Source organism: Penaeus japonicus, unplaced genomic scaffold, assembly GCF_977035675.1.
Source record: "Penaeus japonicus unplaced genomic scaffold, GWHDUDI00000001_assembly GWHDUDI00000038, whole genome shotgun sequence".
Lineage (NCBI taxonomy): Eukaryota > Metazoa > Arthropoda > Malacostraca > Decapoda > Penaeidae > Penaeus > Penaeus japonicus.
Window position 1 is genome coordinate 17,903,187 of NW_028234440.1, and position 15,000 is coordinate 17,918,186.

At 38.4% G+C, this 15,000-nt stretch overlaps 2 protein-coding genes across 2 annotated transcripts in view; both read left to right on the forward strand.

Moving 5' to 3' along the window:
- LOC147467112 (uncharacterized) overlaps nt 1-129 on the forward strand; it is a 916-nt gene extending 787 nt beyond the window's left edge. The window contains exon 1 of the mRNA XM_086533046.1: nt 1-129. This exon is cut by the window's left edge and continues 787 nt beyond it. The gene's annotated coding sequence lies outside the window, so the exon portion shown is untranslated.
- A 7,341-nt stretch (nt 130-7,470) lies between these two features.
- LOC147467113 (uncharacterized) lies at nt 7,471-8,201 on the forward strand. The gene has a single exon (XM_086533045.1). The coding sequence runs from the start codon at nt 7,495-7,497 to the stop codon at nt 8,155-8,157; it is 663 nt and encodes a 220-aa protein (XP_086389171.1). The 5' UTR covers nt 7,471-7,494; the 3' UTR covers nt 8,158-8,201.
- The last annotated feature ends 6,799 nt before the right edge of the window (nt 8,202-15,000 follow it).

The following is a 15,000-nucleotide window of genomic DNA, read 5'->3' on the forward strand; positions in this document are numbered from 1 at the left end:
GGCACGTGTCCACGAGTACCAACCAGTGATCTGAGTTCCACGAATTTGCTAATTCGGCGTTGCCCAATATTCCAAGCATACGATGCGAGGTTTTCACTTCATAGTATGTTTGTCTGTATAGATATTAATATACCCTGAGTTGCTCATATTTTAAAAGTTCTCTTGAATGATGCTTCTATGAGAACATTTGTAAATATATTCTTTTATGTTGGTAATATTTGAATATTTCATTTCATCCACATTTACACACGGCACTGCAAGGCTACAGACGTACATTAAACTCAAAAACATCACGTGGGGTAGATTAGTTTCCTTTAAACCTTAAAGTTAAATGAGCAACACTACTGCCACGCCATGACAAGGAAGTTCAGACGTAATGTTTTATTATTCTATCAAATTCACTATATTAATGATGACCTAAACATTGCAAAATAGGAACTCAAAGGGAAAAAACTCCCGGAGTTGACAATGGGAAATGTTGTTTGGTTTTCTTCCCTTGGTAAAAGGGATAGAACTTGTCAACAGGAAGATAATTAGAACGGAATGGAATATGGTTTCAGGAGTAAAAGAAGAAAAAATAATAAAAAACAGATCAATTAACCGAACTATAGGGCATAGAGGAGACATAGCTTCAATAAATTCAAATTCAATTATGATTTCCTTGTCATAATTTCGTTAGTGGCCAAAGTAGGACCCATTAAACATCATTATGTAGAGTTTCATAATTAGTCCCAGAAATTAGGGCAGGCAATGATGATTCATAGTAGGACCATGTTAGCTAATGTAATAGTAACGGATTCAAGCGAAGAATTCTTGAGCAGTAAAGGTCAGAAACCTTTACTTGCCTCTTCATAGGCTAGGAAATGAGACCAGTGAACATAGTGGCCATAGCTTGGATCCCCTTTCTAGTGACCAAAGAAGAAGACAAGTCGTTTCTAATCAGGGATTGTCATTTGTCTTTACATTTGCAAATTCACCTGAGGGATTGGTTGAGTCATGAATGATTGGAAATATTTTTCACTCATCAGACCAGTGGTGGCTAGCAAGAGAGAGAGAGAGAGAGAGGGATGTATATATTTTTATATATATTTCTATATGTATATATATGTATATATATATATATATATATATATATATATATACAATATATATACAATATATATATATATATATATATATATATATAATATATTATAATATATAATAATATATAATAGAGATAGAGAGAGAGAGAGAGAGAGAGAGAGAGAGAGAGAGAGAGAGAGAGAGAAAGAGAAAGAGAGAGAGAGAAAGAGGGAGGAAGGGAGAGAAAGAAAGAGAAGCAGAGAGAGAGAGATAGGGTGGAAGAAAGAGAGAAAGGGGGGGGGAAGAGAGGGGATAGAGAGAGAGAGAGGGAGAAAAAGATAAAAAGAGGGGGTAGAGAAAGAAAGAGAAGCAGGGAGAGAGAGGAGGGTATGAGAAAGAGAGAGAGGGGGGGTTTGGGAGAAAGAGAGGGGATGGCAAAGATACTTGCGTTACCAAGCACTAAGATTTTTTTTAAATCATTCTGATGGAATATTGCTATATTTGAAAACTTGTAATTATATAATGAAAACAGCTACCTATAGTTTAGATATTGCACCATTGCAGCAGTGAATAACAAAAGAACATACATAGGAACATACTCAACATACTTAGAAAAGCTTGAGTATTTAGGTGGATGATCCCCCTCCCTCCCTCCCCTCCTCTCCCTCCCCTCCCTCCTCTCCCTCCCTCCTTTCCCTCTTCTCCTTCTCCTCCCTCATCTCCCTCCACTCCCTCCTCTCCCCCCTCCCTTCTCCCCTTCCTCTCCCTTCCCTCCCTCTTCTCCCACCTCTCCCTCCCCTCCCTCCCCTCCCTCCTATCCCTCCCCTCCCACCTCTCCCTCCCCTCGCTCCCCTCCCTCCCCTCTCCTCTTCTCCCTCCTTCTTCTCCCTCCCTATCCCCTCATCCCTTCCATCCCTTCTCTCCCTCCCCTCCCTCCTCTCCCTCCCCTCCCTCTCCTCCCTCCCCTCCCTCCTCTCCCTCATCTCCCTCTTCTCCCTCCCTCTTCTCCCTCCCCTCCACTCCATCCTTTCCATTACTTCTCTCCCTCCTCTCCTTCCTCACTAACCGGAAAACTATACTCAAGGAAGATATAGGAAATAAATAGGAAACAATTAGCAAAGGACCGCAGTTGGAAAAGAAAAAAGGGAAACCGTGCCTGCGGCGGGACAAACAAGCGGGGATTTTTCTCGTCGTTGTCTCTTCTAAAAATGTCAAGATCCTCCTCCTGCCATCCGGACCGGATGAGGTCGAACAAACAGACAAACAAACAAACGAGGGGACTGACGTGGAGTAGAACCTAGGTACGTATTTTTCTTTTCTTTTCATAGACGTCGGGGAGGGAACTGTCCCCTCTGCTGGGGCGTCCTTTGCATAGTCGTGCGTGTCTCTCTCTCTCTCTCTCTCTCTCTGCTCCTGCATGGCGCGTGCTCTTCGGGAATCCTTCTGGCGGGATGTTGAAGGAGTCGCCCGCCCGCCGCCTCTCCCTCGGCCTCTCCGGGTCGCTCTGGGGCGGCCGCTCGTGACCCACCGCTGGCTGCCTCGCCCGGGCACGCGCGGCTCCGTCGGCCCTTCGCCCGGAGGAGCCGCGGCCGCCGCGAGGTGGTCCTGGGAGGCGGCGCTTCGGGTCGACTGGGCCCGCGTGAGGGATGACTCACGGCGGAAACCAAAGGGGGAGTCATCCCTCGGAGTCCATCCACAGGGGCGTTGGAGAGGAACGAAGCATGTTGGTCACGGCGGTCACGGAACCAGGCTTGTGGACCCCACTCGAGAGGAGCGCAGAACCCTCTTGAAGACTGTCCTAAGAGGAAGACTAATGTCCTTATATGGCCTTATAACAGCAGCAGTAGCAGTAGTAATAATAGGGACAGTAGTAATAGTAGTGGTAATCTTAGTAATATTACAAGTTTTAGTAATAGTAGTAATATTACAAATATTAATGATAATAGTAATATTAAAAGTTTTAATAATAGTAGTAATATTACAAATATTAATAATAATAGTAATATTAAAAGTTTTAATAATAGTAGTAATATTACAAATGTTAATAATAATAATAATACATTACAAATTTTAATAATAATAGTAATATTATTTATTTTAATAATAATAGCAATATTATTTTTTTAAATAATAGTAATAATATTAAAAGTTTTAATAATAGTAGTAACATTAGGAATATTAGCAATAACGGTAATAACAGTATTTGTAAACAGGTACCTGAGGTCACTAGATGTAAGCGCCACTGAGTGTATTCTGTGGAGAAGAACACAGACGATTCTCTGCCGCTGCAATTTTATCGGTGTGGCCCGATAATTACACTTGTCAGAGGTCAGAGCTGTACTTTCTTCTGTTCTGTTCTCTCCCGTCTGTTCTGTTCTCTCTTCTGTTCTGTTCTCTCCCGTCTTGTTCTGTTCTGTTCTTTTTTCTGTTCTGCTCTCTCCCGTCTGTTCTGTTCTGTTCTCTCTTCGGTTCTGTTCTCTCCCATCTTCTGTTCTGTTCTCTCCCGTCTTGCTCTGTTCTGTTCTCTCTTCTGTTCTGTTCTCTCCCGTCTGTTCAGTTCTGTACTCTCTTCTGTTCTGTTCTCTCCCGTCTTGCTCTGTTCTGTTTTTTTCTGTTCTGCTCTCTCCCGTCTGTTCTGTTCTGTTCTCTCCTGTCTGTTCTGTTCTGTACTCTCTTCTGTTCTGTTTTCTCCCGTCTTGTTCTGTTCTGTTCTTTTTTCTGTTCTGCTCTCTCCCGTCTGTTCTGTTCTGTTCTCTCCCGTCTGTTCTGTTCTGTACTCTCTTCTGTTCTGTTCTCTCCCGTCTGTTCTGTACACTCTTCTGTTCTGTTCTCTCCCGTCTTGCTCTGTTCTGTTCTTTTTTCTGTTCTGCTCTCTCCCGTCTGTTCTGTTCTGTTCTCTCCCGTCTGATCTGTTCTGTACTCTCTTCTGTTCTGCTCTCTCCCGTCTGTTCTGTACTCTCTTCTGTTCTGCTCTCTCCCGTCTGTTCTGATCTGTTCTCTCTTCTGTTCTGTTCTCTCCCGTCTGTTCTGTTCTGTACTCTCTTCTTTTCTGTTCTCTCCCGTCTTCTGTTCTGTTCTTTTTTCTGTTCTGCTTTCTCCCGTCTGTTCTGTTCTGTTCTGTTCTCTCTTCTGTTTTGTTCTCTCTTCTTTTCTGTTCTCTCCCGTCTTCTGTTCTGCCGTCTGCCTCAGTTTCCTAAGCGAAATAGGCAACTAAGATAACTTACCACACTAAGGACATCCGGGCTAACATATACAACCGCAGCCATGAGCGGGCCAGAGACAGAAAGGGACATAGGAAGCAGGAAATCTCAGTCATGTGGGAATGTCTCCTTCACAACATTGAATTTATAAAATAAAGTTTTTTTTTTATATAGAGTAGTAGTAGTAGTAGTAATAGTAGGAGTAGTCATAGTAGTACTGGTAGTAGTAGTAATTGTAGTAGTACTAGTAGTAATTGTAGTAGTACTAGTAGTAGTTGTAGTAGTAGTAGTAACAGCATTGATATTAATAATAGTAGTAACAGTGGTAGTAGTAGTAGTAGTTACAGCAGTGATATCAATAGCAGTAGTAACAATGGTAGCAGTAGTAGTAGTAACAGCAGTGATATTAATAACATTAGTAACAGTGGAAGTAGTAGTAGTAGTAGTAACAGCAGTGATGTTTATAGCAGTAGTAATAGTGGTAGTAGCAGTAGTAGTAGTAGTAATAACAGCAGTGATATTAATAGCAGTAGTAACAGTGGTAGTAGCAGTAGTAGTAATAATAACAGCAGTGATATTAATAGCAGGAGGTAAGATATTCCAACCCCCATTGACCAGCACTCAAGTTAACACTGGGAATATAAGCATTTGACGATTTGTGAATTAATTTTACGTTATTCCAATTTAGTTAGTTTAGATGACCGGCATCACGGATGTGAATAAAACAAGCATTCGATTCCCTAGCAGTAGTAGTAATAATAACAGCAGTGATATTAATAGCAGCATTAACAGTGCTAGTATCAGTAGCAGTAGTAGTTACAACAGTGATATTAAGAGCAATAGTAACAGTGGTGGTAGTAGTAGTAGTAGTGACAGCAGTGATATTAATAACAGTAATAATAGTGGTAGTAGCAGTAGTAGTAGTAACAACAGTAATATTAATAGCAGTAGTAATAATGGTAGTAGCAGTAGTAGTAGTTACAGCAGTGATATTAATAGCAGTACTAACAGTGGTAGTAGTAGAAGTAGTTACTGCAGTTATATTAATAGTAGTAGTGGTAGTAGTAGTAATCTAATATTTATATCCAATACTACGACGAGAACATTGCATCGGCGTCATTAGAATCATATTTTCTTATCTTTGACAACAGAACAATTACTTTCACAATTGCATTCATACCTAGGGAATATGATAACGCATCCTCTTCACATTCAACGTACGTAAACATCATTAACTTTTCCTTTGTTTTTGCTATACTATAAACAACACTCCCGGATCCCCTATTCACTCCTGATGAAGTAGGAAAGAATCCAACACCCATTCAGATCCTCATTAGCTTGGATATATGTCATTCCCCCTAACTACAGACACAATAACAAGTCGCAAGCGGCGTTATGCGGTTGCACCATCTATTGCAGGCTGGGACTTACCCCTAACATTGGCTGTTTTAAATTCCAAGTTATGCTTGTCGAGGGAAAGCAATTCTGATTCACACTTTGAGGCGTTCGACATGCTCTTCCGCTGGGATTGTCCCCCCCCCGTTATGTTCTTTTGAATACGAACGTCTATACTTGGGAAAACGAACGATAACACAGAGATAAAAACACTGAAAGTCGAGCTAAATAAAGTCCCGTATGAATTCATATGAAGATATAGGATAATAGGATGATATTGAAGAAGCAGTCGAGATGATATGTAAATGCTTATTAAAGCCGTTTTGATTTTTTTTTTTCCCTAATCATTGCGAATTCTTTCTTTCTATCTATCTATCTACCTATCTATCTCTTTGTCTCTGTCTTTCTCTATCTTTATCTCTCTATATCTATCTATCTATCTATCTCTATCTCTTTCTCTCTATCTATCTATCTATCTATCTCTATCTCACTCTCTCTCTCTCTCTATCTATCTATCTGTTTATCTATCTATCTATCTATCTATCTCTACCCCCCCTCCCTCTCTCTCTCTCTCTCTCTCTCTCTCTCTCTCTCTCTCTCTCTCTCTCTCTCTCTCTCTCTCTCTCTCTCTCTCTCTCTCTCTCTCTCTCTCTCTCTCTCTCTCTCTCTCTCTCTCTCTCTCTCCAGTCCCAGACCGAAACCAGGAAATGTATTTGTGTATTATACATTATCGCCCTCACAGGATTTCATATCCTGTCTCAAACGGGAAGTAACATCCATCCACAGATAAGAAGGATGCTCAACAGCCGATAGTGTTTGATATAGATATCCTTCCTGGACGTTCGTGTTGTATTTCAGATTTTCACCAAAAAGCTGTTTCTCTTTCCTTTTTTTTCTCTATATATATATTTGTCTCTATCTATCTTTCTATCTCTCTATCTCTCTGTTCTCTTTCGTTATATATATATATATATATATATATATATATATATATATATATATATATATATATATATATAATATATATTTTATATATATATATATATATATATATATATATATATATATATATATATATATATATATGTGTGTGTGTGTGTGTGTGTGTGTCTTTCGTCTTTCATCTCTCCCTCTCATTCTTTCTTTCTTTCTCTTTTTTATTTTTCTTTCTCTCTCTCTCTCTCTCTCTTTCTTTCTCTCTCTCTTTCTCTCTCTCTTTCTCTTTCTCTCTCTTTCCCTCTCTCTCTTTCTCTCTCTCTTTCTCTTTCTCTTTCTCTCTCCCTCTCTCTCTCTCTCTCTCTCTCTCTCTCTCTCTCTCTCTCTCTCTCTCTCTCTCTCTCTCTCTCTCTCTCTCTCTCTCTCTCTCTCTCTCTCTCTCTCTCTCTCTCTCTCCCAAGCGAAACGTTTGTAGTAGCAAAATAATAACAAACAATTCTCATCTATCTCGGTTTGTCTTGTCATTTCTTCCTTCTAACTCACATAAATTCCTAGATTTAAAACAACAACAACATTGAGAGGAAAAAAAAACGCGCTAAAACAAACACGTTAAATACACGAACGTCCTAAATACCATCGTAAATACGCGCACCCCGACCGGATGGGCCTTCCTCACCACAGCGGACCAGTCCCGGGAAAGATCCTCTCCATTAAAAGGAATAATGTCTCCCCCAGGCCGTGGGCTAGTACCGTAAGAAATTGTCCTTCATCTGACGCTCATAATATCCTGTAAGTGTGCATATATATATCTGAGGGGGTTAATGCCCAAGCTAGTCTCAAGCTCTAGCTGATACTGAGCAGCCGTTGTGGTGTCTCGAAACGTAAACACAAAGACGAAATGTTTTACCAGGAGGACGCGTTGCTAGAGGGCGCTAGTCACGGCGGGACAAATGGTAACGACATTCTGAATGAGTTTGATCTCTCTCTGTTAGATCCTAGACTCATGGAAACACAAGACGGGGCCCCTGCGCAGACCTCACGTGCTTTCCAGCTGCCAGGTATCTTCCACGGCGGAAACGATATGCCTCTGTCCTCTCCAAGCAACTACGGTGATTGGGTCCTCAAGGGCGACGACGCTGCTTCCTTCCTTGAGTCTCTCTCTTTGCGAGATTCTCCCACGTTTGCCGGAAGTCAATCACCCGAGTTCTTCGCTCCGGATCACATCCTAACCTCCCAGGATATGGACTCTATCATCCCCGAAGCCCTTCCAGTCCAGAGGACAAGCGCGCCCAACACTCCTTCGAAGTCGGGCAAGCAGCCTGTCTACATGTGGCCGCCGCAGAGTGACCCGGAATTAGAGAAGAAGAGACAACGAGCCCTCAAAGCCTATAACAACCGCCAGAAAGTCTCACAAAGAGAGCGCGTCATGCAGAACCAAATTGAATGCATGAAGAAAATCATCAGGCAACTTCAGAGCGACAAAAAAGCTCTAGAACTCAAGCTCGCGCAAGTGGAATCTCAGCTTAGCCTCTTTAAGTCTGAAAGAAGCTTCGGCTATTAAGAACTGTGTTGTCTACAGTACTATTGTTATATCTGTGTGTATATAGGAGACTGGCAATGCTCAAAATCTTTTTACATGTATATATTATTGTTATTTATATGCTATACTGCTTATTTTCAAGTACAAGTTAAATATAGTTTGTTGTTTTCATCTTATCTCTTGATTATTTTACCTCTGATAATAACACGTACGATTACAGAAACAAATATCTTTTTTTATAAAAGGAAATCAAGTAACTGAACTATTTTTTTTCCTATTTTTGACTGTTTCGTAAAGAAATGATGATGGATCTATTGAACACCTCATAAAAAATGCGAAACAACAAACGTATAAGTAACTTCACAATCAAAAACAAACAAGTACACACACAATCCAAACGTACACAAGCAAATATATACACAATCCAAACGCACATAAGCAAATACATACACACCAATAAATCAATTATGTGTGCGTGACATGTGACAAATTAAAGAAAAAAAGGGTTGTAGTGATCCCCCCCCCCCCCCCGAAAATATCTGATAAGCCTGGCACCCTTTTTCTTTTTTTTCCTTTTTTTTCAAGCGCACATGAAACACACATTTCAAACACACATGCAGATGCACACGATGACAAGTAGACACAAACAAGAGCACACGCAATCACGTCGAAATACCAGTGACAAGAAAAAAAAAAAAAAAAGAGAGAGAGAGATAAAAAAAGAGAAATAAAAAAGATAAAAAAAGAGATAGAGAGAGAGAGAGAGAGAGATAAAAAAAAGAGAGAAAGAGAGAGAGAGATAAAAAAAAATAATAATAATAAAAAACAGACAAACGCAACTACATTTCAAACAACTAAACAAAACAACACACTCGAATTCAAACAAGTAAAATCACAAGGAAAGGAATCGTCCATTTCATATCCTTTGCTTTGCGGGGTTTCCCAAATTTCATCACATTACTGGAGATGTTGATAAAAGTTTCGAATTTCTTGTTTTGGCGCGTTTATGCATCTCTCTTTGGTTTGATGCCGTGGTTGGTGCTGTCATTAATGCTTTTGTTGTTATTGTCAAAGTTATTGTCGTGGTTTTGGTCATGGTCATTGTCACTGTCATGGTCATTGTCACTGTCATTGTTACTGTCATTGTCATTTTCATGGTCACTGTCACTATCATTGTTACTGTCATTGTCATTTTCATGGTCATTGTCATAGTCATTGTCATGGTCATTGGCATTGGCATTGGCATTGGCATTGGCATGGTCATTGTCATGGTCATTGTCATTGTCATTTTCATGGTCATTGTCACTGTCATTGTTACTGCCATTGTCATTTTCATTATCACTGTCATGGTCATTGTCATTTTCATGGTCATTGTCATGGTCATTGTCATAGTCATTGTCACTGTCACTGTCACTGTCATTGTGACTGTCATTGTCATTTTCATGGCCATTGCCATGGTCATTGTCACTGTCACTGTCATTTTCATGGTCATGGTCATGGTCATTGTCACTGGCATTGTCATTGTCACTGTTATTGTCATTGTCATGGTCATTGTCACTGTTATTGTCATTGTCACTGTTATTGGCATTGTCATTGTCATGATCATTGTCACTGTTATTGCCATTGTCACTGTCATTGTCACTGTTATTGTCATTGTCATTGTAACTGTTATTGTTATTCTCATTGTCACTGCCATTGTCACTGTCATTGTCATTGTCACTGTTATTGTCATTGTCACTATCATTGTCACTATTATTATCATTGTCATTGTAACTGTTATTGTTATTGTCATTGTCATTGTCACTGTCATTGTCACTGTCATTGTCATTGTTACTGTCACTATCATTGTCATTGTCACTGTTATTGTCACTGTCACTGTCATTATCATTGTCATTGTCACTGTCATTGTCACAGTCATTGTCATTGCATGGTCATTGTCATTGTCACTGTCATTGTCATGGTCATTGTCATTGTTACTGTCATGGTCATTGTCATGGTCATTGTCATTGTCATGACATAAAAAATGCGAAACAACAAACGTATAAGTAACTTCACAATCAAAAACAAACAAGTACACACACAATCCAAACGCACATCAGCAAATACATACACACAGATAATGTTACACACATAACCAAGAGCCCATATGGCATGTCCAATAAATCAATTATGTGTGCGTGACATGTCACATTGTCACTGTTATTGCCATTGTCACTGTCATTGTCACTGTTATTGTCATTGTCATTGTAACTGTTATTGTTATTCTCATTGTCACTGCCATTGTCACTGTCATTGTCATTGTCACTGTTATTGTCATTGTCACTATCATTGTCACTATTATTATCATTGTCATTGTAACTGTTATTGTTATTGTCATTGTCATTGTCACTGTCATTGTCACTGTCATTGTCATTGTCACTGTCACTATCATTGTCATTGTCACTGTTATTGTCACTGTCACTGTCATTATCATTGTCATTGTCACTGTCATTGTCACAGTCATTGTCATTGCATGGTCATTGTCATTGTCACTGTCATTGTCATGGTCATTGTCATTGTTACTGTCATGGTCATTGTCATTGTCATGGTCATTGTTATGGTTATGGTTATTGTTATTGTTGTTGATATTATCATTATAATTATTATTTGTATTATCATTATCATTTTCTTCATTACGATTATTCATATAAGCCAGATAAGCAGAGCAGATGCTAAGGAAGGATAAGCTAGATTTGCGGAGTAGATGCACAGCCGGGTTTATATTCACCGAGGCGAGCCCGCCTGTGTTAGCGTATGCCAACTCGTGAGAGAGTATGCCAATGTGTGTTGACTCGACTGTGATGCCCTGCCACGGCGGTGATCACCAGGCGATATATGAAACTCATGGTGCTTGGACGGGGCTCGATATGCCGACCACGGGGGTGCGAGGTCGGCGTGTTACCACTGCGTAAGCCTGACGGTTATTGTTGTCGTGTTTATTGTTATCCTAATTATTGTTATCATTGTTGTTATTAGTGTTCGTTGTTGTTATCGTTTTTGTCTGTTTGTTTGTTTGTTTCATTTTGTTTCGTTCATATTTTCCTTCCTTTTTTGTATTATTAATTTCATCCGATTTTCTTCATTTCCTTTAATTCTATTTTTGTATTCTTTATCTATCTTTTGTCTTTGTTATTATCTTTTATGTTTTCTTCTTCTTTGTTGTGGTGTTTCATTTGATTTTTCTTTGCAGGAGTGTTCTTTTTCTATGTTTTTTTTTCCTAATTTTACTTTTTGCATTTTTGTCGTCAGTGTTTTATTAGTTTTCGAGTCTTTTTTTCATCTTCGAATGTTTTTTCTTCTTATCTATATCAATTAATTTATTTGTTATAGATATATCAATTCATTTTTGCATTCTTCTTTCTATCTTTTGTCGATATGTTCTTACCTTTTTTTGGTGTTCTTCTTTAACTCTTTTTCCCTTGTTCTTTCTTGCCTTTGATGCTAGGCGGATAAGTGAATGCAAAGCCCCTGATTGGCTGGATGGCGAGAAGGGGGCGGGGCTAATATCCCCTGACTTTCTGCCGGTGACTATAGACTAATATATCAACTTCATCAAAGGCATTAGCCTTGAGAATGAAAAGTTTAATGATATAACAGGCTTTTGAACTACCGGATAAGATATTCTAATAAGGTATGCACTCTTAATTGATGTTGGTTATCACAATTTGATAAATGAATTAAAAGGATCTCAGTTCGGCTACAGGAGTAGATATATTCAAATGGCATGTCTTCGGCATAATTTGATATCATAAAATTCGTACATGATTTTACAAAAATAGGTAAGTAAGTACTTCTTCGTATACTCTAAAATCTTGAACTTCATTTATTACATCGCTCTTGTAAAATATGGTACGATAAATTAATGAATAAGTACAAATGAACCATAGACATTATTATGAAGTTATTTATAAGCTGAACAAGAAAATGGAGTGTCTATTAGATTTGATAAAACCACATTATTCATTCACAACAACAGCCTTCTTAAACCAACAGGAGCTCAGCTAGTTTATGTGAACAACTCAACTTTTTTTTTTTTTTTTTTTTTTTGCTTCTTTCTGGATGCGTAATTTATTCTTTGATTTAGCTTTTCAGATCAAAGTCAAAATCTCTCTTCTTTCTCTCTTTTCTCTTTTATTTCTCTTTTGTCTTCCTTACTTGGAACCCTGAAATGTAACCGAAGTTTGGAAACGCTACTTATTTGATGTTTAATTTCCTGCTTATGGTCATATTCTACAAAAGTCTACGGGATTGGAACGCCACAATTAACTATACAAATCTTCCAGGCTTACATATACCTCCATCCATTTAAGTGAATGACCATAAGAAATGTGATGCATCTTATTTTTCGGGTGTAAAGGAATGCCGAGTGAAAAAATCCATACACTATAGCCTCAAGGATATCACTTACAAGCATGAAATAACCCCTAGGGTATTATTTACAAACAATATATAGCTCCTAGGATTTCCCTTAAAAAATATATATAGCATCTATGTTATTCCTTAGAGTTGTGGATGGTCGGCATTTTGCTGAGTCATCGCTCTCTGAAGTGAGGGCTTGGTAGAGACCGTGGATGGGCGCCATTCATTTATTTCGTTCCTGTTGGTGCGAAAAGAGGGTGGTGCCATCTGTGTTTGGGGTTTTAAACTAAGCCTACTTAGGTGAATATTACGGAAATTAGAGTGAGTTAAATGGCTATTTCCATTATCAGCCAATGAATATTATTTTTATTCTCAGCGTTATTGTAAAAATATATATATATGATGCATAAAAAAAAAAAAAAAAAAAAAAAAAAAATATATATATATATATATATATATATATATATATATATATCATTGTGGGCACGTTCACGTAGCCTCGGTATTCTTTTTTTATTTATCTATCTTACTATCTTGAAGACAGTATCCAACACGTTAATAAATGAATAAATCACCCATCAAAATTCAAATGTTTTCTGCAATGATGTGACGTTAATTTGACACTATCAACTCGATCGAGCTTATGATTTACATCATGAATTTATAATTATGTATAATATTACATTACAGATTACATCTCAAAATTCACCTATCATCTATCCAGAAAATATAATCCGTTTATAAATGACCCCCTAGTAAACAGACCTTCAGAACTATATGTATATATGGGTATACAAAGGCTGATTTCATCTAAATGGACTAGCAATGGTAAGCTTAAATCGTGAAGAATCTAGACAGACACCTTTCGATGAAACCATAAACACCTTTTCAGCGAGGGAGTCCAGACAAGTCACGTTTGAATGATGATGTGATCTCAGATAGTCATTATTCATATCGCATCATGAGCTTGGGACTCGATTGGAATGCATATGTGTTTTGATATGCGATAGAAAGTGAATTGCAGGATGAAACTGAGGCACAAGGAGGATGTAGTGTTATTTTACAAGTGATTTATGATTCCATGACGTTTACGAACTCGATATACATTATGTGTATTGTGTTTTCTATCTGTTTTACGATTAAATTAAGGTTGATAAAGATTAACTAATACTTTTCTGTTTATTTTTTTCAGAATTAAAGTGAACCAAATATTTCTTATGCCAATATTTGGCTCAAAACATGTCCTATTTACCGTTCGTTAAGTGTATTATTGCAATATTGCAGAATAACATGTGTCATTATGGTTGTACGGATGGTGACAAATCAGCAAGAGTATAGATAACCACAAAATCTTATTGACCGTGGCGGATTTGATTGTATGTGTGCATTGTGGGGGAGGTTCTGAGACAAGGGGGCGCCAATTAAGCCTAAACCACCCCCTGCCTTCTTGTTATGGGGGTTCTTTAAGGGAAACGTAACCTACCTGGGTTCTTTAACTTTTTTCTTCTTCTTCTTTTCCTTTCTTTTCTTTCTTTTTGTTCTTTTGCTACCTGGGTTCTTTAACGGAAACGTAAGAGTAGATCATTCGAAATATTTTGTCTTCCGTTCTTCTTTTTTAGCAAAATTTCAAGCTTTCGTGTGAAGTGTGCTTCTTCACCGAACAATGTCAATATGTAATGAAGTATTTGCACGTCTTGATAGGACCTTGATACACCTCCTAAATTGGTTTATTAAGCTGAGCTTTCCTTGTGATGAACAACATGCGTTTGTTTAAAGTGTAAGAGCATAAGTTGTTTTGAATTTGAAGCAGACTATATAAAAAAAAAGTGTGTGTGCTCGGCTATGTATTTGGAGTGGGGGAGGGGGAGGAGGGGAGGGGGGAGGGGCGTTAGGGATGGAACTAGAGGCCAATGTGTGTGTGTGTGTGTGTGTGTGTGTGTGTGTGTGTGTGTGTGTGTGTGTGTGTGTGTGTGTGTGTGTGTGTGTGTGTTTGTGTGTGTTTGTGTGTGTGTGTGCGTGTGTGTGTGTGTGTGTGTGTGTGTGTGTGTGTGTGTGTGTGTGTGTGTGCCTGTGTGTGTGTGATTACAAATATCAAATACAAAGAAAATATCATATAAAAAAGCAAATCAAAAGATAATAAGAAAATATAAACAAGAGGGAAATATCAAGAGCTCAACCCTTGTATATTTTATTTGTACAAACAATCGTGACTGGAGTTTGATTAACAAGGAATATGATTTGGCAACAGGTCAGGGAGGAGCAACAGGAAAATACAAATATTTTTGCTTGAATCGTGTTTCTTTGATTAAGTTTAGAAAGGTAGAGAAATATATTATTCTTAAATGTTGTCTTTCTGCGTTGTAGCCCTTTTTGAGAAACATGTTCGTTTGTTTCTTTGTCTGTTCTTCTTATCCTTTGGTCTTTGTTTTTGTTTCTCGGTTGTTGTTGTCTTGTGTTATTTTGATT